This window comes from Solanum dulcamara, chromosome 10 (genome assembly GCF_947179165.1).
Source record: "Solanum dulcamara chromosome 10, daSolDulc1.2, whole genome shotgun sequence".
NCBI lineage: Eukaryota > Viridiplantae > Streptophyta > Magnoliopsida > Solanales > Solanaceae > Solanum > Solanum dulcamara.
In genome coordinates this window covers 20,653,783-20,678,222 of record NC_077246.1, presented here as the reverse complement: position 1 = coordinate 20,678,222, position 24,440 = coordinate 20,653,783, and the positions used below count along the sequence as shown (strand labels likewise).

The 24,440-nt window shown below is 35.2% G+C and overlaps 1 protein-coding gene across 1 annotated transcript; it reads left to right on the top strand.

Moving 5' to 3' along the window:
• The first annotated feature begins 1,104 nt into the window (after window positions 1-1,104).
• On the top strand, window positions 1,105-24,239 carry LOC129870192 (DNA gyrase subunit B, chloroplastic/mitochondrial). The gene is made up of 21 exons (XM_055944851.1): window positions 1,105-1,341; window positions 1,814-1,958; window positions 4,630-4,710; window positions 4,827-4,940; window positions 5,348-5,404; window positions 9,982-10,083; window positions 11,164-11,314; window positions 11,553-11,629; window positions 11,968-12,078; window positions 13,600-13,670; window positions 13,874-14,015; window positions 15,344-15,442; window positions 15,568-15,696; window positions 15,820-15,934; window positions 20,752-20,819; window positions 21,121-21,234; window positions 21,314-21,430; window positions 21,575-21,628; window positions 21,712-21,817; window positions 23,368-23,498; window positions 23,674-24,239. Exons 1-21 carry the CDS (start codon window positions 1,205-1,207, stop codon window positions 23,740-23,742), a joined length of 2,190 nt encoding a protein of 729 aa, XP_055800826.1. The 5' UTR covers window positions 1,105-1,204; the 3' UTR covers window positions 23,743-24,239.
• The last annotated feature ends 201 nt before the right edge of the window (window positions 24,240-24,440 follow it).

The following is a 24,440-nucleotide window of genomic DNA, read 5'->3' as shown; positions in this document are numbered from 1 at the left end:
AATATATTTATATATCAGTTATCATTATATAATTTTTCTGACAAATATACATATACAATTCGACACATATACATATACAATTCGCCTCTCCCCTCCTTCTCTCGATCTGGATCGCCTCTCTCCTCTCTTTCTCGATCTCGCTCGCCTCTCTACTCCTCTCTCTCAATCACGCTTGCTAGATATACAAATACATATTTATACTAGTTGCATATATATAATTTTTTGACAAATATACATATACAATTCACCTCTTGCTCGCCTTTCTCCTCCATATCTCGATCTCACTCGCCTCTCTCCTTCTCTTTCTGAATTTCGCTTGCCAGATATACAATTACATATGTATACCATTGTTTGTATATTTCAATATAAAAATAATTCATGGGTATAACATTTGTATAATTCGTTACAACTTTTGTATAATTTACTACAATATTTGTATATTGGCAAAATTTATATTTTCTAGTATAATTAAATAAAATATAGGAAAAATTACTTGATTGAGTGCTTTTTAAAAATTAATTATTGATTTTAGAGATATTTTTTTATTTATTACCATTTATAGCAATATATAGCAATATTATGATAAATCTACACTTGTATTAAAAGTGAATTGTGCATACAATATAAATGTATTATAAGTGTTTTAAAATATATATTATGTTTGTTTAGTAAGAAACTAACATAATGTATTATAAGTCTATTAAAATATGTGATAAATGTATTATCCATTTATAAAACTTGTATTATATATGTTTTATAAATAGTTCTCTGCAATATGTATTAAAACTGTATTATAAATGTATTATAAGTGTTCAGTGAAATTATTTTTTTATTGCTATAAATGGTAAATATTTTTTTAATATTGTATATTTATATAAGTTTCCCTAAAATATACCCATATAAAATAATTATGTTTAAAAGATTTGCCATATATGAAAAATTTCTATTTCTTAATCCATTGTTAATGGGCTGATGTTAGGATTAAAATCAGCCCAAACATTAGTTTCGCGCCTTGGCCGAAAAAATTGAATAATAGGGTTTAGAGGGGGATAAAGTAAGGAAACTATACCATTTTAAATAAAATAAAAAGAAAATAGTACTGTTTAGTACCCTTATCTTCTTCTTCCTAGAACTAGAACTAGAACTAGAACTAGAATTCACAGAAAGCAGTAGTGTAGGCTCTGTGTTTTGAGTAAATGTCTGAATGGCTTTGCTAAAACCTTTTCCTTTTCAATACTCTCTTCGTCGCATGGCTTTTCGCTATCTTCTTCATTGTCACTCTCATAATCTTCCCTTTTCTTCAACCTCTCTTTCTCGTCCCTCTATTTTCCTTAACACCAGGTTCCGACTGTTATATATATCTGTTTCTTTATGTGTTTATGTTTTAGAGAATTTTTTTTCTATGGATGCAAAAAGTTAAATTTTGTAAGAGAAGAATATTAGGTCACCTGAATTTTTGTTCAAATGGACATTCTATACAAAGTGTATTTCTTCTTTTTCAAGTATATGGATTTTACAAGCTCTACCATTTTCTGTTGCGACCATTAATATAATGTTTTGGGTTGGGGCTAATTTTGACTACTCAAGACTCTTTTTTATGCTTACCATTTTAATGTTTTATTATTTGGCTTTGAATTTAAAGAGGGCGAAGATGACACCTTTCTCTCTGTTTAGCCATTTTGTTTTTGGTCTTATTTCAAAAGAATTTATTTATTGATAAGCAATGCAACCCTTTTCTTTGTTTGTAACTATTTGAGTTTTTGATAATTTGCTTATTGATTATCTGCTAAAAAAACTTTTGGATTTGTCGCAGGGTGATTAATAGGCTGAGAAGGGTGTCAGATGGGATTTTTATTAGAAACGTGGTGTCTCCAAGAGCTTTTATGTCATCAAGCATTGCTACTGAGGCTTTTCAAGAAAATACCAAGTCAAAAGCTTATGGTTCTGAGCAAATTCAGGTGAAAGAAAAGCTACTTCCATTATTTATCGTATATGACGTTTTATTCTAATGTAAGATTGGGTGAAAGTGAACAACTCTTGATCCTGCATGAAAGTGTAGGTCCTTTCATGAAACCTGAAAGAGTAATGTCTTTCAAATGCTAAAATCTCATTCTGGAGTAATGTTTACAAAGATGGGATATCAGCTTGATGCTGGATTTTAGGTTGGTGGATGATTCGTTTCTAAAGTGAAAGCACTTTCGAAGATCAAAAGTGATGCAATGACAAGCATCTGAAATATAAAACAGGGACAGTATTCTTTAGACAGCATGTGGACTTTGCTATTTGTCTTTGCTCAGAACACTAAGAATTTATCTTCTAGACAATTAATTAATCTCTGCTAGATAAAATAGAAATGTCTGAATATTTAACTTCTAGACAATTAATTAATCTCTGCTAGATAAAATAGAAATGTCTGAATTCTGTGTTATGTATTTGAAGATATTCTCACTATTAGAACATAGATTGAAAGATTAGAGTAAAATGGTAGTGTATTTAAGATGGAAAATGTTTTCTGTGGGAAGTGTGTGGAAGTGTTTTACCTTGGGAGATCATTTGTCGTATCATTTTCCAACATTTTGTGGGGTAAAAAAATAATAAAAGTTGATGAAATAATTAAGGTCTGAAGCTAGTGATTTTGTTTTTTAGAGAAAGGTAATTGTATTGTAAGAGCAACACTAAGGAAGTTTGCAATATTAACAGGTGAGCAAAAAGCAAAAGACGAATCCCTTTCCAATGTATGGGGATTCTAAGAGGCCAAGTATCGATTCTTGGTTCATTTACAGATTCCTCCTTTGACCAAAAACAAAATAGAAGTACACAGTTTGAATTAACTTTATCTTCCTTCTTTTGTTTCAATAGTCCACCATATGGATGCTGGGATTGTATTCCACCACTATGTTGTCTTGCTCCTCTTTCTGTCTCTGTTCTAGCATTGTAGTGCGCCTGAGTCAAGTGAATTCAAGTGAGAGTTGAGGTACTTGTAATTGAAAATAATTTCACATTAGTGACGGAAGTCGTATTCCTCCCTTTGGTGGAAAATGATTTCCTTTGAGAAAATATTTTCCACAATACAGTGTTACTAGACATTGGATAATTTTTCAGAAAAAACATATTCTTCATACCAAACACTCCCGATCTTGTTATGAGTTTTGAAAATAATCATCCATATATAAGTGATCTGGTGTTCTACATGTAAATAATGAATTGAAAGCAATTCTTTGTTTTCTGTTTTGTTACTTTCCCTTTATCTTTTTGTCCTTTCACTTTACTTTGTCCTGAGACCCTTTGCCTCTTCTCGACCTTGCAGCTGTTGCAAATATGATGCAACAGTATTTTCTCTTTCAGTTGCTGCTCCGGGGAAAGAAGTTGAATTTTCTTTGGTTGTCTCGTTTCTTCTTTACCTTTCTGTCCTTTATTTGATCAAAGATATACATGCATAGTTTGCTCATTAATCGGCTCTATCAATTTGTTCTGTAGGTTTGGAGTTGTTGATTACTTATAATTAGTTTGACTTCAAAATAAACATGTAGTTTAGGGTGATTAGGAAAATGGTTGGATTAAAAAAAACTTCTTTCACAGGTGATGCAACACACTGTCAAATATTTTATTGGGAAAATTATGCAAAATTTCAGCCCATAAGTTTTACTTACCATCTTTTTAGCCAAATTTATAAAAATTACCTAAAATGGCCATTCGGCCATATTTTTTCCCGGAAAAATTGGCCACGCAGCTCTGCGTCTTCTTCGTCCTTCCTCTTCTTCTGCGTCTTCTTCTTCCTTCTTCTTCGTTTATTTCTTCTTTTGCTGCTTCTTCGTCCTTCTTCTTCATCTTTTTCTGTCTCCGACATCTTCTCCTGCTGTTGCTTCATCCTTCTTCATCTTCTTTAAAATTCGACATACCACAAATGTAAATCGTTTTGAGAAAATTATATATCAAAAGACGCAAAACATCGTGAGGATTTCATATCTAAAATTTGGGACTGTTTAAAGGTGATTTTGAGTTGGTCGGAATTGAATAGTTAGTGTACGTCATGTATAGTTAAGCTATATTCAGCTTTTTGAGTGTATCATAATGTATAGTCAGTGTATAGCTCATGTATAGATAAGATGTATTCAACTTTTGTGTATCATAGTGTATAGTTAGTGTATACTTTCTATGACTTTTGATTATTTTTTATGTAAATAAAAGCATGGCTATATTTGTTGTAAACTAATTACTTTATTGTATATATTTGAAACTAGCGCTATTTTGTTTTGAGTGTATATATTCACAAGTACATGCAGTGGATACATAGTGTTTAGTCACTCATTGATTGTAGAGTGAAAAAGCACTATTGTATTGTGCATTACCTATTATGAAACTCTGCAAGGCACGGTCAGCTTTTGAGATTCAATTTACTTGGATAAAAATGTAAAAGACAGTAACCTTCAAACTTAACCTTCATTAACATCTTGCTGCTTAAAGCAAAGCAGATATTTATAGTTATGTAGGACATCTTCTATTTATTTGTTTCTCAGCAGTAATTTTCTTAAATTGTTTCTATTTACTGTTGAAAAGAATTAATGATGTGAATAATATGTTGATCATTTACCAGTAAAACTAATTATGCAAATTTTGCCGCTTCATTAGGTATTGGAAGGTTTGGATCCAGTCAGAAAAAGACCAGGAATGTACATAGGAAGCACAGGACCTCGTGGTCTCCACCATTTGGTATCTCTGGCCTTTTCCGATTCCTTTCTTTTAATGTATTTGGTGGTGCTAATTATGCTTCTGTTTATTCTTGACTGAACTTTTATTGCCCCAGTTATTAATCATATTTCTTCTAGGTTTATGAAATTTTGGATAATGCCGTTGATGAGGCACAAGCAGGATTTGCAACAAAGATAGATGTGGTCCTCCATGCTGATAACTCCGTTGGCATCACTGACAACGGCCGTGGGGTATGAGCTGTTTCTTCTCTTGTACAGAAGTGGAACTAATGTCACGGAGGATTGTGCACACTAGCTTATGTAAATATTGCAAGTGGTTTGCCTGTTGTCTAATCTAATAAAGGATTGACTCAACCGTCTTTTGAATATTATGTCGTATTAGCACATAAGATGATGTTTGTGATTATCTCCTGTTTTCCCTTGCATATTTCCATTTTCCGTCCTCCCTTTCAAGGAGAGGTCCTGGAGTGCTGCATTTGATAGGAATGGTTTCAGGAAGTGTGCTAATAAGAAATTGATTTGCTTGTCTATAGTTGTCAAAAGCCCCTTGAAATTTCTATCCTGATCAAATCCTTATGCTTGTTGATTAAAAAGATGTTTTTCTCTTTAAATTTTACATTTTGTTGGGAATTTTTCAGATTCCAACAGAGTTGCATCCAGTGACAAAGAAATCTTCTCTTGAGACGGTCTTGACGGTATGTTTGTATGGGATATCCATTCTTAGATGCATATATATATATATATATATATATATATGTGCGTGTGTGTGTTTATGTTTTATCCTACTCAATGTGTGGGGCTCAATGTCAACTTCTCAACTAATTACCAGGGTTATAGAAGTGTGTTTAAAGTTATGAGAATCATTTAACCTACTGGTGCTTGAGATATTTTATTCTTTTAGAAGTCCTTAAAGCGGACTGTAAAATCATTAGGAAGTAGGAGTTATGAAAGCAAGTTTTTTTGGTACTCCTAAAGATGGTTCTCCATATTGAAAGACTGAAGGTATAGTTGCTTCAAGATTCAATAGGTATAGTTGCTCCAAGAGTTTTGATCCAGTGCGTGGTGTGTGGGTTAACGTAAATCACAGGTCCTAACCATGCTCCGGACAAAAGCCTGGTATTTAAATGGAGAAGGGTAAAGGTCCATTATTCGCTGTGTTTTGAATTTTGCACCACTATTCCTTGGGAATTTCTCGGTTAATAAATATTTTTTAAAAAATTCAACAGTCAATAATCTCTCATTGAACTTTTATAGAAGAGTTAGTGGAGCTTAGTTTTACTTTTCCTATGTTTTACTTCTTATCGTACCCATACCTATGGGGATTATGAACTAAATATCAACCAGCACAGCATAATCTTCTATTTACCATCATTGGTTAAACAGAACGTGACCAAAGAAACTCAGAGCAGTGGTATCAGCGACCCAAAGTTTATGTGCCTTACAAGAAGCGTTATTAGCCATTTGTAAAACACTACAACAGTAAAGCATTATTGCTTGGAGTAAGGTGCAAGGTTCCACTTCCACTTCGTGCACAATCACATTTTTAGATTTATTTTTCGAAGTGTAATCCAGAAAAGGTACTTATAGAGCAGATCTACTGCTCAAACTTAATTAGACTTTAAAGCCTACATGAAGAACAAATTCACACTTGCTTATAGTATTTGGACTTCTCGGTTGGTGTGAAATAAAGCATGATCCCTCGTCGACTCTCTTCTTGTTGAACATAGGAATATTTATTCTCAAGAGAAGGAAAAAGAATTTTACTGAGAACTTGAACCCTTCTGATCATTTTCTTGGTTCAAACCAGCTAGAAAATCATAGACCCTTTCATTTTCAACTAGTTATTGAAAGGAGGTTGCATCATCGGTACACTTTGCTTGGAGATCCTAATAGTTGTCAATTCTTGGCATAACCGACTTAGCTCGGAATAATAGTTGGTGATAGTCAACTCACCTTGCTTAGTGACATGGATTTTATTTCAAATCTCAAAGATCTGGAAATTATTTCCCTTGCGTTAGAAAGTGCGCCTAGTTGAATTCCAGATCTTTTCAGCAATATCTAGCAATAAATATGGCTCAGATATTCGGGGGCATATAGTGTTCAGAAGCCATGTCATAACAAGGGAATTATCAGAACCCAGTTGACCATAGTTAGGGAATGCCATAGTAGGTGCTTTCTTTTCTCCAGCGATTTTCTAGATTTAATATAAAGCAAGCAAGACCTTGGCAAAGCAAGATATGTACCAGCACCCATCTAATTTCACAACACTGATTTGTGAAAGAGAATTATTATTTGCTCCCTTCGTATCCCCCGTCATTTGAAAATACAAAGTTCTAAAATCAACAAGTGTTTCAAGAAGTAATACCTCACAAACTGATGCTGGTGGTCAACATTGTCGCCTAAAATAATTCTGGAAACCTAACAGTGACCTGAGATCAGCAAGATATGGTGACTGGACATCAGAATCCTACTATTGGTGGTCATAAAGGATGAAACAGAGATGAGTAGGCTTAGATTGGCTGGCAAACCTAAGGTAAAAACATTTTTTCAAAAAAAGTCGTCGAAAAGCTGTAGATCTCACCGGAATAGTGTCTGTCACGCTAGAATATCGCTTCCGGTGCTCAAAGATGACGAAACCAAGATGGGTAGGCTTGGTTTTGGCTGGAGACGAAGAAAGCAAAAAATATCCTGGAAAGTGGGTCATACCCCCAACCCTTGGTGAGGTGGACGACACTATCTGGACACATGAATCTAACGTATGATAGATCATATAACCATTTATATCCCGGAAATGAAAGGAAACATATCATAATTTCAACTGAAGCAACTATATATACATAAAGGGGCTACTAACTGACCATAACCACAATTGACATATAGATGCTAATATAACATCTATATACATATGACAACATACTGCAGGTCTATGAAGCCTCTAAGAATGCCTGTAAATTGCAATACTGACATATTGCCAGGACAGTGCCCTGACCTACCCTTAATATCTCTATATTCATCAAAAGAGTACTAGACTTGGCTCCAGACAGAAATGGAGCTCACCAACAATGGCTGAAGTGCAAAGAAACGACTAGCGAAGTGGTCTACCGCTGCATCTGTCTATACTTGCAGTGTGAGTGCAGCACCCTTGACATAACAAAAAGGAACGTGAGTACATATGACATTATACTTGTATGTAAGGTAGACAACATTATTTCTAATTGTCGTTGTTAGGCCTAAAAGTCTTGAATCATTTCGAGACTTCATCCTTTTGCCCAATGTACTTCCCACTTGTCCTAGTCCATTTAATTACCTTTTTACTTTAAAATCCTTGGGTGGTCCCCACACTTTCGACCTTTGTCCGATTATTTTAAGGTTCAAACTTTTGGGATCTTACATCCGCTCACCAATACGTGAGACCAATGCGTCGTTAGAGTTGGAACTTCTGGTGGCACGTGACGAGGTCTTCGACGGAGCTACTAACTATGGTTTTGTTGCTGAAGGTAGAGGAAAGCTGTGGTGGGTTTGTTTTTTCAGAAAACTTACCAGAAAGGGTGTGAGTGGCGGACAACAACTAGGAGGGAGACTCTACCTCTTTGATATGAACAGAATCCTAGGGGTGCCGAGGGAGATAACTCACCTCAAAAAGGCAACAGTGGCTCTAATACCATGAAGTTTTCAAGAAGTCATTTCTTGATGAATTTACATCCCATGAGAATGGATACTTATATACGATGAGTCCTAATACTAAATAAGGGAACATTAATAATTATATACCATAAAAAAGGGCAGCCCGGTGCACTAAGGCTCCCGCTATGTGCAGGGTCCGGGGAAGGGCCTGACCACAAGGGTCTATTGTACGCAGCCTTACCTTGCATTTCTGCCAGAGGCTGTTTCCAAGGCTTGAACCCGTGACCTCCTGGTCACATGGCAACAACTTTACCAGTTAAATAATTATATACCATCAATTACAATATTCTAGAATCAATCTACTCCTATAATTAATCTTGGAAATCTTTAATCAATGAATCAACAAGAAGTCATCTATTGTTTAATCACAGACCATGCTTTATTCCCTTCGCAGCTCTCAAATCTCTTCCATTCAAATTTTAATTCAATAAATTTTTTAGATTGTTATCATTCAATCTCTATGAATCAATTTTCTTTTAAATTTACTCAATTATAAAAAAATGTAACAAAAAACTCAAAATTGGGATGATGAAAATTACAAAGAAGAATGATTAAGAGAAGAACAGAAACAACGTCATGAGTTTAATCTCTATGACCATACTGCAAAGTTCACACATTCAAGCTACCAAAGTTAAGCTCACCACAAATTAGTCCATCTAAAGGAAAGACACAAATAAAATGTCTTCTACCCAAGAAAACTGCTACAATAGTATGCCAATCCAGGTAACAATGTTAGACAAATGGCAGTTTCATCTTTAAAATTTTGCTTGGATACATATATTGAAAAACTCTATGACCATTCACCAGTTCCATGTACATTTCTAATCTACAATCACCATATCAAAAGATGTCTTTTCATAATCAAAATGTTTTCAAATTGTGAAGACATGTATTTATCAACTACAAGTCACAATCATCTAGGAGTATAAACAACAAAGCTTTAGCAAATGAGAAGTTAACTCGTAAACGTATACACTTTACATGCATCCACCGAAATAACTTTAATTGCACAAGTACTAATGCAATTTAAACAAGTCTCTTCATCACTCTCTTATTAAGATTACATAATTGTATTTTGGGTACAATAATGGTAAGTAAAGGGAGAGACATAAAATACATTATATCTGTAATGTTCTTACATTTTTGTTGACTAATGTTGAGTGGGTAATTCTGTTTCTAGAAGGGTATAAAAGTCCTCCAACTTTATAAGGTCATTTTTTTCTTTCAATATTTTACCATGGATGCTAATGCTTTTATAATAATAATAGATAAAGCAGAAAGTCAGACATGCAGTCACGTTATCCAATGTGTTTCAACTGTTATGTGTCGGTATCTTGAAAAGTTTGTTGTTTCTAAGCTCCTAGTTATATACTATACAGACCAATGGGATTGTAGCTTCCAGCTCTTAAAATTTGTGATATTCTTCTGAATTGAGTCTTATGCTATTTACTGATGTTGGTTACACTATTGCAGATAGTATTGAATCATGTAAATCAATGTTTTATGAATTTCAGTCTATATGAAAACAATGGTTTTAAAATAGAGAATGAGGCAAGATATCTTGGTGATGTGGTAGAAAAACGTGCAGGTTTTGCATGCAGGTGGTAAATTTGGAGGCTCAAGTAGTGGCTATAGTGTGTCTGGTGGATTACATGGAGTGGGCCTGTCAGTTGTTAATGCATTGTCAGAGGTATCAATCTCATACTTGTATATATCTACTAGCATTTTCCTATACACTGATAAAGAATACAGAATTTGTTATTTTGAAATTTGTTCTATTGTCCCTTTTCTTTTTTCGCCAGTTGTAACTAGTTATTCATCTTAGCTTTATGTTCTCTTTTTGACTGTGTAGCAGTACTTTAATCAAATTTGTCGCTGCCTTTGCTTTACCTGATAAGTAGTCTTTCGTGGTAGAATGACTACAACTGTTATTAACTTCCTGCATGTTTACTAAATTGTTTAAATATTCTCCGATTCTTTTTTCTGTGACTAAATATACAGTTCAGGATTTTTCAAAATGTTGAATTATAACTTAGACTAGTTCTGGATTTTCATTTCAAAAGTTTATTGTTCTCCATCCTTGCCTTGGGGGTGGGGGGTGGGGTGCCATTTATCTTATTTTAAGGAAAGCAGATATCACTTAGGCTATAATCAGAGAAAGACTACATTGTGAAAATGATCTTGTGCACGGACACAAATCAATTGTCGAACAGTTCAACTCTTTATTCAGTGACCTTTTGATCTCCAAATAGTGCTATGTCCAATGGATGTCTAAAAATAGAAGTAGATAAAGGGAAATAAAGTAACCTGATAATTGCTTTTGCTCTCTAGGTCAGATATCTCTCTTTTTCATCAGATATACTCCTTGTAGAAAATGTGACCGCCTCCTTAATTGGATGCCAATAGTATCAGAGAAGTAATGTTTCACCTAATACATGTAAGTTGTAATCACTTTGTACTGCAGTAATCCTGATGAATGGAAGAAATTGGTCATAAAGACTGACATGGATTGTGCTTGATTTATTGCTTTTGTATATAGTGTAGTTCTCATTAGTTTTCTGAGCGTGGCTGAAATTGTTCGTTTAAATGGTTACATGCATGATCATTTTTTTTTGAAAAGGTAATATTTGTATTTATAAACAGCACAAAGTTAGTGCTGGAATTTCTCTACAGTGAGCAAAACACCAAAAGGGCCCTCTTTTACTAACTCGTGGTGTGAATAGTCTTTCAGCTTTCCTGACCTAGTGATCTATATCATATTTTCTGATAGGCCCTAGAAGTTACCATATGGCGTGATGGTAAAGAATACCGACAGAAATATTCACGGGGGAAGCCAGTAACAACTTTGATATGTCAGGATCTCCCAGTGGAAATGAAAGATCGGCAAGGGACTGCCATTCGGTTTTGGCCTGATAAAGAAGGTAGTTGTATTCTATGTTGCTCGGACTCTTCAAAAATGTTGACGGGTGCATGTCGGATCCTCCACAAGTAGTGCATTTTGGAGGATCTGACACGAGTGTGATAGTATTTTTGCAGAGTCCGAGCAACATATGTTATATTGTCTTTAAACTCCAATATTTGCTGCTGTTTTCCTTCTTTTCATGTTTCCAATTTTCTTTTAATTAACATTCAAAATTCTGATGGCATCTTCCTTTGCAGTGTTCACAACTGAAATAGAATTTGACTATAACACCATAGCTGGGAGAATAAGGGAGCTTGCTTTCCTCAACCCCGAGGTGTTTTTTGTAGTATTTGTTAGAATCATGCTACATTTTTTGAATGATGCTGTCAAATGACTCCATTAAGAGGTTTTGCTTGTGGAAGCAACTTTATTGGTGTTTCAATGTCTTCCTTCTTCAATCTATGGTTTAATTGAAAATGCTTATGCCATTTGCTGACTGCATGTTGAAGTTCATTTCAATGCAAACTGACATTCCTCACTTATGCCTGTTGCATTTTGTGCATATACATATATTAACTTCTTCGAAGAAATCAAAGCTTCTTATTCATGATAGCTACCTTCATATGCTAGATTCATTCTAGTTCAAACAATTGAGCATATATTTTATTTCAGCTCACAATTGTTCTCAAGAAGGACGACATAGATCCGGAGAAGATCCAACACACTGAGTACTTTTATGCTGGAGGATTGGTTGAATACGTGAAATGGCTGAATGCAGACAAAGTATGCTTGTCTTTTCCCTTTCTCTTTCGAATTTATTGAATAAAATGCTTGTTATTAAAATAAATTAGAACTGGCGGTAAAGATTCATGGTTAATCTTGACCTATGTATTTACTGATCTCTCATACTTACATGTCATGTAACATAGCATCCTTGACACCAGTCTTTTAAAAGGCAGGGGTGCGAGGCGAGGCGTAAGCCCCGAAACATGGGTGTAAGTCCCATGGATCTATGGGGCGTATCTCTCATGTGTCTTCAGTTTTATAATTTTATTATTGTGAAAATAAGCAAAAGTACAATTTTCAATAGATCTGCCAATAAATTCAAATAAATCACTAATAATTTAGGAAAAAAAATACTATATTTATTAATTGAGAAAGGTAACAACACAAAAAATGATAATAGCTAAGATAATCTTAAAAATAAAATCATCATCCATTTCATCATCGATCTCCACATCTACTAGTCCTTTCCACCCTCAACTAATATTTGCATTGATTATTGTTTATATATTTCAAAGAAGGAGAAGGATAAAGAGTGTAAGAGCAATGATAAAAATGAATAAAGTTACCTCGGGAACATAGTGCTATGGAATCTCTATCCTATAAATTTCAGGCATGATTATCTAATTACTACTTATGGCAATGTCAATTTATATGAGAGTTGCTCTATTTATTTATTTATATATTTTAGGAAAAATCGCTACAACATGGAAACATGATAACATAACGTATAAATATCATCACCCCAATATAAAAATATGATTTATAGCTAAAATACTTTTAATAATAAAAATCAAATTTAACGCCTGAGACTTACGCTTTTACACCTTGAGCTTACACCCCAAATTATGGGGCGTATGCCCTATGTATCTACGCCTTTCATTTACCCCCGAACAATTTGGTACACCCCATCCTGGGACTCGCCCCGAGAACGCCTTTGAAAACACTGCTTGTCACTAGGTTCATCAGTGCCATCACTTCTAAAATATTGACTGGAGCAAACAAATTATATTTTACGCTCCCTTGTTTCGAAATTGTTCTCCCCAGTTTGATTTGGGACTATTATTAAGACTTGAAATTTGAGTTGTTTAATATTTGTATGGGCAGATAATGTCAGGCATGTATATTTAAGAATGACTATCTTTGTCCCTAGGCTTTGGTCTAGTGTAAGAGCACAATATGTTTAGTATTTAAGTGGATGAGGGTAAAGGGATGGGCAATCATCTACCTAGTTTCGAATTGTGCACCGCTGGCTCTTGGAAAATTTGAGGATAACAAAAGAAAAAAAGGTTGTCTTTGAGAAAGGTTCAAATCCAACAGGAGACAAAACACTAGGTGATTTCTCTCCTCTATCCATTATACCTGTGCTGGTAGGAGGTATCAAGTACCTCGTGGAATTAGTCGAGGTGCACGCAAGCGCCCAGACACCACGTGTTATTTAAATAAGATGAACTGTATTTTCCGGTGATGCTTTTGTTATATGAAGTCTAGTAAGTAGTGCTTGACTTCTTCTTGCTCTAGAAACCACTTCATGATGTGCTGGGATTCAGAAAAGAAGCTGATGGAATCACGATTGATGTGGCTCTTCAATGGTAAGATATATCATCTATTTATCCTACTTTATCTTCCTCTCCTTACTCTTTTCATCGTCAAGGATGGTTGGAATTATAGCAGCACACAATTCTATGCTGCACCATATTGTCATGCAGTGGTTTACTTTTCTCCCACCAATTGTTGTGCAATATGAATATGTCTAGAGTTGTTAGATTTACGTTTTTTCTTTTCTCTATTGCAGGTGCTCAGATGCTTATTCAGACACGATGCTAGGTTATGCAAACAGCATACGGACGATTGATGGTGGCACTCACATAGATGGTGTGAAAGCCGCCCTAACAAGAACCCTCAACAATTTGGGGAAGAAGTCAAAGACAATCAAGGTTTGCTGAATATAGGCTCATTGGTTCTTTTCTTTCTGTTTGCTCCAACAAAAATCTTTGGTTGTTTTTGTAACTCTCTAGCCTTTCCAGTCCTGCTAATACAACACTGAATATATTGGACGTCTTCTGGGTTTTCTCTTGCACTTCTGTCCTTTTGATCGTTTTGCTGGGATGTGCATGCTACCCCTTGTAATTCCTTTGCTGGTTTCATTCGGAAAAAAACAGTCCACACCTTGGAGCCTTAGTGCCTTAAAAATACTGACTTTATCACCAGTAACCACCTTATATTTTCATTGTTTGATGTTTGCAAGAGTTAAAGGATTATTCTAAAGTTGTATGGGTCTTTATCTAGATCACCATCTTACAACCTAAATAGTTTGTTGTTATGTATATGGAAATCAGTTAAATTTGTATAATAAATAATTTCTGTTTCAATAACTAAAAAATCAACTCCTTCATAATAGATATCCTTTATGTGACGACATATTAAGACAAGAAAATTTAAATTTTCAAATAGTCTATACATTAGAGTTAATTAGAATCTATTTAAGATAGAAGTTGAGATGTGTAAATAATGGTCTAGTTCTTGCCACACTAACATCACTAAAATTTAAATTTTCAAATAGTCTATACATTAGAGTTAATTGGAATCTATTTAAGATAGAAGTTGAGATGTGTAAATAATGGTCTAGTTCTTGCCACACTAACATCACTATAACACTGAGTGGTATTAGTTTTTTTTTTCTTTCAGATACGAATCTTTTGATTTAGGAAAAGTGGAAATAAAAGGAGCAAAAGAGTGTTTGATGAGAATGTGGAGTATATTATTAGTTGAACACAAGTGAGCTAAGTCAATGAACTATGGTAGTGCTGACTTCACCATTTAACTAAATTCCTCAGCTTTGAACTGCTTATATGCGGACATCATATAGAAGCACAGAAACAGTGCTTTCTGGACCATCGCGAAATCTTCGTCATGGGTCTTTGTATGACTGTTAGTTTTCATTCATATTAGTAGTATCAATGACCATAAGGATTGGTAAGAGGGGGTGTTTTTGTCTTTAAAATAAATCTATTAAATCAAAGAAAAAAGAAATCTATTTTAATCAAAGAGGGAAAGACAAATTAAAACTCAGTTGAAATCTCCAATTCTGCTCTTCCGAATTTTCTATTCAATTTCCCTCTGACACACTGATTGGGTGCAATCAAACTAGTGAATTACCCTAAATCTTCTGTGTTAGCTTGATTTGTCTTTGTTTAATGTTCCTATAACTTATAAGTAGGGATATTTTGGTTACTCTCAAGATTTGTTCATTTGTATTATTCAGGAGAAGGAAATAAACTTAAGCGGCGAGCATGTAAGAGAGGGATTAACTTGTGTTCTTTCTGTTAAAGTTCCGAATCCAGAATTTGAAGGACAAACTAAGGTATCTCTCTCCTTTCATGGTTGAAATGTTTTTTAGTTTTATGGTATAAAAGTTCTATAACGCCTTAAGATTTCAATTGTCTTATTGCTGATATTGTTTACTTATACTATTTATATCCATTGTAGACTAGGCTGGGAAATCCTGAGGTAAGAAAGGTGGTCGATCAGTCAATTCAAGAATATCTGACTGAGTATCTGGAATTACATCCGGATGTGCTAGATTTGATTCTTTCCAAGTCACTAAATGCTCTAAAGGTACCTAAGTTGTTAGATACAAAAGATTGATCTTTGTATGATTAAGCTGACTAAGTTGTCTGCTCAAGAACGAGTGGTGTTGTAAAAAATGTTTACCAGTCATATCTATTGTGCCATATGTAGGCAGCTCTTGCAGCAAAGAGGGCTCGGGAGTTGGTGAGACAGAAAAGTGTCTTAAGATCATCCTCTCTTCCAGGGAAGCTTGCTGATTGTTCAGCCACAAATCCTGAAGAAGCTGGTAATTTTACCTTAATATGGATTTCACAACTGACAACCCATATAACAATTTTTTTTTTGGGTATTTGGGTTAATATTTTAATTTTAATGGCATGAAATATATTGGACCTTTCTCTATAAAAAAAGGCTGAATGTCGGGCATGCTCTCGAGTGTAGCTTATGTATTTTGAGTGCAAACAATCTTATAGAAGAATGTATTGTCATCCATTGTTAATAATGGAAAGTAAAAGAACCTATTTCACCAAGTAGTGCTAATTTCTCACTTTTTAGAATGGCTCCAGTTGCTACATTTATGTTAAGTTTGGTTGCTCAGCAGTTGTACCTTTTGATTATGGTATGGTATTGTCAGATCCGAACATTGGGCTACTTTATGTGTTTGCCATATCTTCGCTAGGTGTTTATGGAATTATTATAGCAGGTTAGCCTTCCTCGTCGTTAATATCTTTGCTCGCGGCAATTGTGACCTCTCGAGAGAATCGATTTTATTTCCATGTTAATGCAATAGAGTTTGTTCTATGTTGGTGGTGTTTTTTTCACTATTATGGAGACATGTAATTCTCGTAATAGTTGAGTTTTGAATACTCATCTTCGGAGTTTAACAACCGTAGATACCGTGAAGCATTTTTCATGTGAATAGTGTTTATTGGAATGTCTTTATAGGAGCCTTATTTTGTGAGTATTTTCTTTCAAGAGGTGTATGTAGATAGAATTTTTTTGAAGCCTTTCCTGTTTTGGGGTGGTTGTAGGGAGATGAGATTATGCTCTATACAAATAATTACAGTTATTGACAGTTAAGCTGAGGGAGTGGAACAATTTCAACTTTGGCAATCTGGAACACCGAAAGAATGAGGTGCTAGCACAGTTAGCAGAACTGGACATGGCACTGGAAAACAACACAATTTAAGAAGAAGACTTGCTAGTCAGGGCTAGTTTACAAAGAATGAGGTACAAGCACAGTTAACCAAATATGAATAGATCTCTTGAAGACAGATCAAAAAGTTTATGATTTAGATAAGGTGACAAAAATACTAAATTCTTCCATAAAATGGCCAACGCTCGCAAAAGACACAATCATATTGGGAAATTGGAAGTCAATGGAGTCATGAAAGAGGAACCAAGAGAGGTCAAGACTGAAATATAATGAAATATTGGAATTTTGTAAGAGGTTGTATTTCAAAATGAAGACCTACGCTCAACAGGGGGCATCACTCAAAAATTAATAGAGAGGAGGAGTTATGGCTTCAAAAGACATTTAAAGAAGAGGTTTTTGGTATCATCAAACAATGTGCAAGTGATAAAGCTCCAGGAGAGATGGTTTTTCTATGGATTTCCACGAGATATGTTGGCAACAGTCAAAGCAGATATCATAAGAGTCCATCCATTCCCTGGAGAAATTTGAAAATTGTTTTAATGCCACTTAGATAACATTAATTCCAAAGAAGAGTGCTGCAGTTGAATTGACAGATTCTAGACCTATAAGTCTAATTGATAGCTTTTATAAGATCATTTTATAGTCTCTCATAGAGAGACCTACAAGGGTGATTCACAAGCTGGTGGACAATGCTCGAATGACTTTTAGTAGAGGTAGGGAAATCATGGATGTAACTGTCATTGCCTATGACTGCTTAGATACTAGATAGAACAGTAATGCTCCAGGAGAATTATGTAACTCAACATCGAGAAAGCTTACTATAATGTTAGTTGGAAATTCTTAATCAACATGCCAAGAAATATTGGATTCGGTAGGAAATGGATACAATTTGAAAGCATTCTTTCCTAGTCGATGGAACACTAGAGAGCTTCTTTGCCGCTCAAAGGGGTCTACGACAAGGACACCCTATTTCTCTGTTCCTGTTTATGATGGTGATAAAATACTTCACTTGTATGTTGTCAGTAGCATATGGGACTGGCTGGATAATAAGTTTCAAAATTCATAACAACATCCATAATACTTTAGAGATCTCTCACCTGCTGTATGCGAATGATATTATGGTGATGTGTGATGCTGAGGTCGATCAACTTAAACATCTGAGGGTTGATTCTTGTGGTCTTTGAACCTGTCTTAGCTTCCTATTAATTGGAGAAAAAGTTACTTATATCCAGTTAATAAAGTCACTGATTGCTGCATTCTGACTGCTATCCTAGGCTGCCAAGATGATACCTAACCAAACTACTTATCTTGGATTGCCATTGCGGGTCAAGCACAAAGTTGACAGCATCTGGGAAGTAGTGACGGAGAAATTTGAAAAAAAGTTAGCCAGGTAAAAGAAACAATAGATTTCTCTGGGTGGGAGATCAGTTCTAATTAATAGCATGTTGGATTAACTTACCGCGTATGTGATGCTTATATTTCCAATGCCTACCAAAATTGAGAAAAGAATTGACAAACTTAGGAGGAACTTCTTATGACAAGGTAACAAGGAAAGGAAGTCGTTTAATTTGGTGAACTAGAAGTCTTTTGTTAAAGAAAAAAAAATGGAGCTTTGGGGGATGAAAAGTATCATACAACAAAATGAAAGCCTGTTGATGAAGTGATTATGGAGATTTTACTGAGGTGGTCTGAGTTGATGTTGTCAGGAACAACTATGGTAATGATGGGCAATAGTATACTAGAGAAGTCGGAACATCCTATGGCCGTGTCAGTATGAAAGGATATTAGATCTCTGTAGCCTCTATTTAAGGCTAATACTGGATCAGGCTGGGCAGCGGGAGAGAAGTTTCTTTCTGGATGGACAATTGGATAGGACACTGACCTTTGAAGGTTTTGTTTCAAAATTTATTCATGTTGACTTCAAGCGCTGCATCTATATAGGCTGCGAATAGAGTAAATGGGGTTTGGAGCATCAATTTCAGAAGAAATTTCAATGATTTGGAGATGAACAGGGCTGTTGATTTTTCAGTTTGTTAAACATGTATCAGCAGCTAACTAATACAGAAGACAATATAACATGGGTCACTTGTTTTTTGATGAAGTAAGTGATTGTATTAATAGGCATCCAGAAGATGCAAAGTAAGTAGGTGATAACTCTAGTTAATACAAAAAAACAAGTTAGATCTGGGAGTAAAAACCTATAGCAAAAACTCAAGGCTATTAGGCCATTGAGAGGGAGCTAATGAAATCTTAAAGGGAAACTACATCATTTATAGGGGAAAGGTTGTTCCAAATAAAAAGATTCATCAGACTTTTAGATTTCAAATAGCAGTTAGGAGTTGAAGTCCCATCAAAACATCTGTTGTTTCTCTCCATCCACATACACCAAAATATACATACTGATACCATTTGCTAGATTTTCTTGATGGATTTATCCACTTTCCATGAGCTCCAACTTTCAACTGCATCTTTTAGGGAAGCTGGTGTTGAACAGCTGATGCCAAAAACTGCAAAATACATGGACCATTTGTCTTCTGCTACAGGGTAGTGTAAAAATAAGTGGTTCACTGTCTTCTCCTTGAGATGCCACATGAAGCATTTGTTCACTATCTGAAAACCCTTCTTGAGATTGCTTGAGTGAGAGTGGCATTTAGAAGAGCTGTCCCAATTAAGCATTTGATTTTTTTTGGGGAGTTTAGTCTTCTAGATCAGCTTCCAATGCCAGTGGACAGTTAAAGGACTTTGTTCACAGTGAGATCAGCTTCATGGATCACTAGCAACAAAGGTTTGTTCACTGTGAGATCAACAACAACAACAATAACATACCCAGTGGAATCCCACAAGTGGGGTTTGGGGAGGGTAGGATGTACGCAGACCTTACTACTACCTCATGAAGATAGAGAGGTTGTTTTCAAATTTTTATCAGAAGAGGAGAGCTTAGTAAGTCCTTTGCCATGGAAAAGATCTGAAGATCCATTCAAGGTAGCTTGTTTTACTTGGATTGTGTGTAAATAAGCTTGTCTCACTCATTAGAACCCCCCAAAAAAGGTTTTGACGTATGGTAGCAAGTGCTTTTATGTGGGAGACATTCAGATAGCACATGCTACTTGTTTTTGCACTGCCAAGTTACTATGCGATTGTGACATCTTTTCTTAAGTATGATTGAGTCGCACTGGGTCATGCCATGATCAACAAATGATTTACTGAGGTGCTGGCACTGAAAAGGCCTAAGAGAAGCTACTGTGATGCAATACTATATCTGCATGTATTTGGTAGACTGTCTAGACTGAACGATATAGAAGATTTTGAAGATTCTGCAAGCTTTACCACCAAGATAAAGTCTAATTATAAATTTTTGTTTTGCTCATGGTGTAGGATGGAACATGTAAATGAGGCTGAAACAGTTCTACACATTAGAATCCTGACAGGCACACTTTTGTTATTTGTTCTTTGCTACATTGTACAGTTCCAATAGCACATCCTTGTGCTGTTCTAATTTCTAAAATTACTTTACCTTTTCAATTTTTTTTTAATTAAACATAGTTAAAGTAATTTACATTACCTTATAAAAAAACATAGTCAAATTAATCAGAGAACAAATTGTTTTACTTCTCAAGTACCGATAGTGTCATAAAAAGAGACAGACGGAGTATTTGGTAAAGAGGACATGTCATGGTTGAAAATCGATTTGTGTTGTTTAACTTCTCAAGATAATTAAAGTATTATTATATGTTAATGTGTCAAACATTGTGTGTTATATAGAAGAATGTCATGTAAAATGGAAACGAGGGAGTAAAATTTTAAATGTAACACCCAATATTAGCACAGATGCCAGGATCTTTTATGTAATGTTTCTTTCAATTTAGCCAGGCATATAATGTAGTAATATCATGTAAGTTGACTGCCTTTTGTTTTTTAAAAAATCCTTCTCTTTTGAATTCTTTCAGAAATTTTCATTGTTGAGGGCGATTCAGCTGGTGGAAGTGCAAAACAAGGTCGTGATCGGCGCTTTCAGGTAATTAAACCTCAGTGGTGTGCTGTAAACAGTTACCCCTCCTTTCAGACTATGCAGTAGCTTATGAAACTGCTGATGGAAGTTCTGCAAGCTGATTCTCCACCCGACCTTCTCCTTGTGACCAAAAAAAGAAAAGAAGAATTGTTCAACTAAAGCAAACACTGCATGTTTACATTGGTAAAAGATAGATCAAATTTATTTAGAGAAGGATTGTGCTGAAGAAGTGGCGATTGATGACTAATTTCTTACTATTACTAAGTTTATGACATATTGAGATGTGTTAGTTATTCATGTTTTGCAGGCTATTCTTCCTTTAAGAGGCAAAATTTTGAATATTGAAAGAAAGGACGAAGCAGCTATGTATAAAAATGAAGAGATTCAAAATCTTATTCTTGGTTTAGGACTTGGAGTTAAGGTACTATGTTCATCTTTGAGGTTTGTGCAATATGTTCTTTGTTCAAAATGTTATTCTCATCTAATCATCTGCATCTCAGGGGGAAGATTTTAAAAAGGAAGCTCTCCGTTATCATAAGATCATAATTTTAACAGATGCCGATGTTGATGGTGCTCATATTCGAACATTGTTGTTGACATTTTTCTTTAGATATCAGGTGCGTCCCTTTCATTGTTCTTCATGATCCAATGGAACACACGTTTTCCGCTGGAAATTAACAGTTAAATTGTGTAAGGAAATAACCAAGATGGCTAGTTGACTGTTTGGAGAACCTGGTTGAGACATTCTTAACTTGTTGCAGAGAGCTCTTTTTGAGGAAGGTTGCATTTATGTTGGTGTTCCACCTCTCTATAAGGTTTATTTTCTTTTAAGTATTGTTTCAACAACTTCTATATTTACTGTTCTCCAGGTTTTAATGTTCTATTTTGAATTATTCAGGTTGAGAGGGGAAAACAAGCATACTACTGCTACGATGATGTAGAACTTAAAAAGGTCCAACGTTCCTTTCCGTCAAATGCGTCATATAACATACAGAGGTTCAAAGGTGAGATAGGAAGTATGATGTGTTTTCATTTTTTGGATTTGAAGACTGCATATTTCACATGCAGCATTCAGTTTGGAACACATTTCTTGTTAGGGAACTGTTTGCTAAACTTATTACCAGCTAAATGAGGGACAATTGACAAAGCCAGTTTAGATGTACCTTAGGGTGCTTTGTGGATAGAGAAACCCTTGCTGCATGAACATCTCTAACAAAGGGACATGAGCTGGGAAATGCTGGATGAGTATTACAAGTCTCAACTACTTGACATCACCTCAAAATAATTTCAGAATTTAAAGAGTTCAACTGCCAAAATTCCTTGGTTTATGGTTCGACTAAACCATATATTTGAAAAAATAAAATGAAAATAGACTACATTTAATTGGTCCCAATAACTGTACCAGTGTTGTGAAAGGCGATTACCTCGTCGCCAATGGCGAGAGGCGATGTGATCCTTCATTGCCTATTAGCTTTGTGGTGTTGCGATCTTCAAAAGGCGATGTTAGGGATACAAAGGCATCGCCTTTTGCATTTTCTTAAAATAGGCCATCAATTTAGGGTTTAAAAATTAAAAGGTAATTTTAGGGTTTTCTTTCCAAATTTGCACAGTTGCACTTTTAGACTGTGACTCCAACTAGTTGACTCGACCAGACTTCTCCGGCGACCAGATTTCTCCGGCGACCAGCCAGACTTTTCTGGCGACTCCAAAGTCCAACCAATACATATGTCTTCGTTTCTTCTTCAAATTTCTTCTTCCTCAGTTTCTTTTTCCTTCTTCTTCAGACTTCAGAGTTACTTCTACCTCTGTTTTTTCCTCTCTATTTTGACTTTTTTTCTTTTTTTTTTCTCATTCAAGTTTTAGACTTTTAGTATCTACTATCTATTTACAGTTTTTGAATTGAAATATTTGCTAATATGTTGTTGCTATTTAGATTTTGATTATTTATATATGTAATTAAATATTTTAATTTTTTGGTATTAATAGGCGCCGCACTTCAAAGAGGCGAGCGCCTCGCTGCTCGCCTCGCCTTGTGGCGAGGCAGACCTTTGTCGCCTTTCGCCGTCCAAAAAACTGAACTGTATACGCTGATATTTCGGGTCCTATATCCTTCTCATAAGTTATGAGTGCAGCACCATTTTGCCAACTATAGAAATCGTCTATTGAGTGTCTGCTTTTCTATCAATTAATGAAAGTTGTACTCCCTCTATCCCAATTTATGTGGCACCCTTTCCTTTTTAGTATGTCCAATAAGAATGTCACCTTTCTATCATTAGAAACAACTTAACTTTAAAATTTTCCTTTTATCCTTAAAGAAGTGATTTTATAGCCGCACAAGTATCTAAGGTTTATTTTAGACCACAAATTTTAGAAGTTTTCCTTTCTTTCTTAAATTGTGTCAAATCAAACGGTGTCACATATAGTGGGATGGAGGGAGTAGGTTTTAGTGGGGGGTTATGTCAGATCATAGCTTATGCATCTCTTATACATAGATGTGTGAGTTCTTTAAACCTCCCTTATATAAATCATGTGATGTCTATGGAAAACTTTTCAGGATTGGGAGAGATGATGCCAGCACAATTATGGGAAACAACTATGAACCCAGAGACTAGGCTGTTAAAGCAATTAGTAGTGGAGGATGCAGCTGAAGCAAATGTTGTCTTCTCTTCACTAATGGGTTCCAAGGTATGTCTTTCTATTTTAAATGTAGTGTTAGGTTGGGACTTTTAGGACTTCTACTTGTTGAGACAGACTTAATGCATTTCTTTTTATAACTATGGTGGGCTGGTGTCTGTCCATCCTTTCCACTCTTTTGCTATTGACTTGGTTTTATTGCTCGTCTCCATTATGCCAATTACAGGTGGACGTTAGGAAGCAACTTATACAACATTCAGCAAGCATGATCAACCTCGAGCAACTGGATATATGAATGTGTAGTAAACCCTGCAAGAACACAAATCGTTACATCTGGGAGAGACCAAATGTCTTGTATCCTGTATTGCACAACGGGGGAACACAGTATAATTTTGATAACCAAATGATGGGGCTTTTGAGGCACTTCCTTATCCAGTTCTCCGTGGAACGTGCAGAATAAGCAGAAAAGGACGTGGATTATAAGTATTAAGTACATTGACATACATCATAGGTTCTTGTCCTCCCTTATTTTACTTTTGTTTCCTGTAATTTGCACTCTTATCCTATGTAATTTAACATTTTTAGTTAGCAATGTGGCATAAATATTGATGTAAGTAATGAGGTAGGAATTGTTCCTTTGTTAATGAGTAGTTGTATGATTAGTGGGTTCTACCGATGAGAATGAAAGAGAGAACAAGGAAAGATATACAATATTAAGGTGGTCACTCCATTTATATTGATGGCCACATAGAATGAATGAATGTCCTCTCTAAGGCTGTCAAAAGTATCCAATTCTGATGTTCTACATTAACACTGCGAGGAGCAAAGGGATATTTGATAAAATTAAAATCTGGAAAATGTAAGTCTCATTATTTTAATTCCATGTTTGTCGACGCCAAGGTAGTACCATTTTTAATCTCAGTATGACATTGTCGTTTAAGCACTAAGCTTTTCTAATTGAGTATCAAGCTATGCTATTTGAATGGAACGTAG

Coding starts and splice junctions, on each gene's coding strand:
- LOC129870192 (XM_055944851.1), top strand. CDS start 1,205: ATGGCTTTGCTAAAACCTTTTCCTTTTCAATACTCTCTTCGTCGCATG. Junction 21,629..21,711: donor GTGTTCCACCTCTCTATAAG/GTTTATTTTCTT, acceptor TGAATTATTCAG/GTTGAGAGGGGAAAACAAGC. Junction 23,499..23,673: donor CTTCACTAATGGGTTCCAAG/GTATGTCTTTCT, acceptor TGCCAATTACAG/GTGGACGTTAGGAAGCAACT.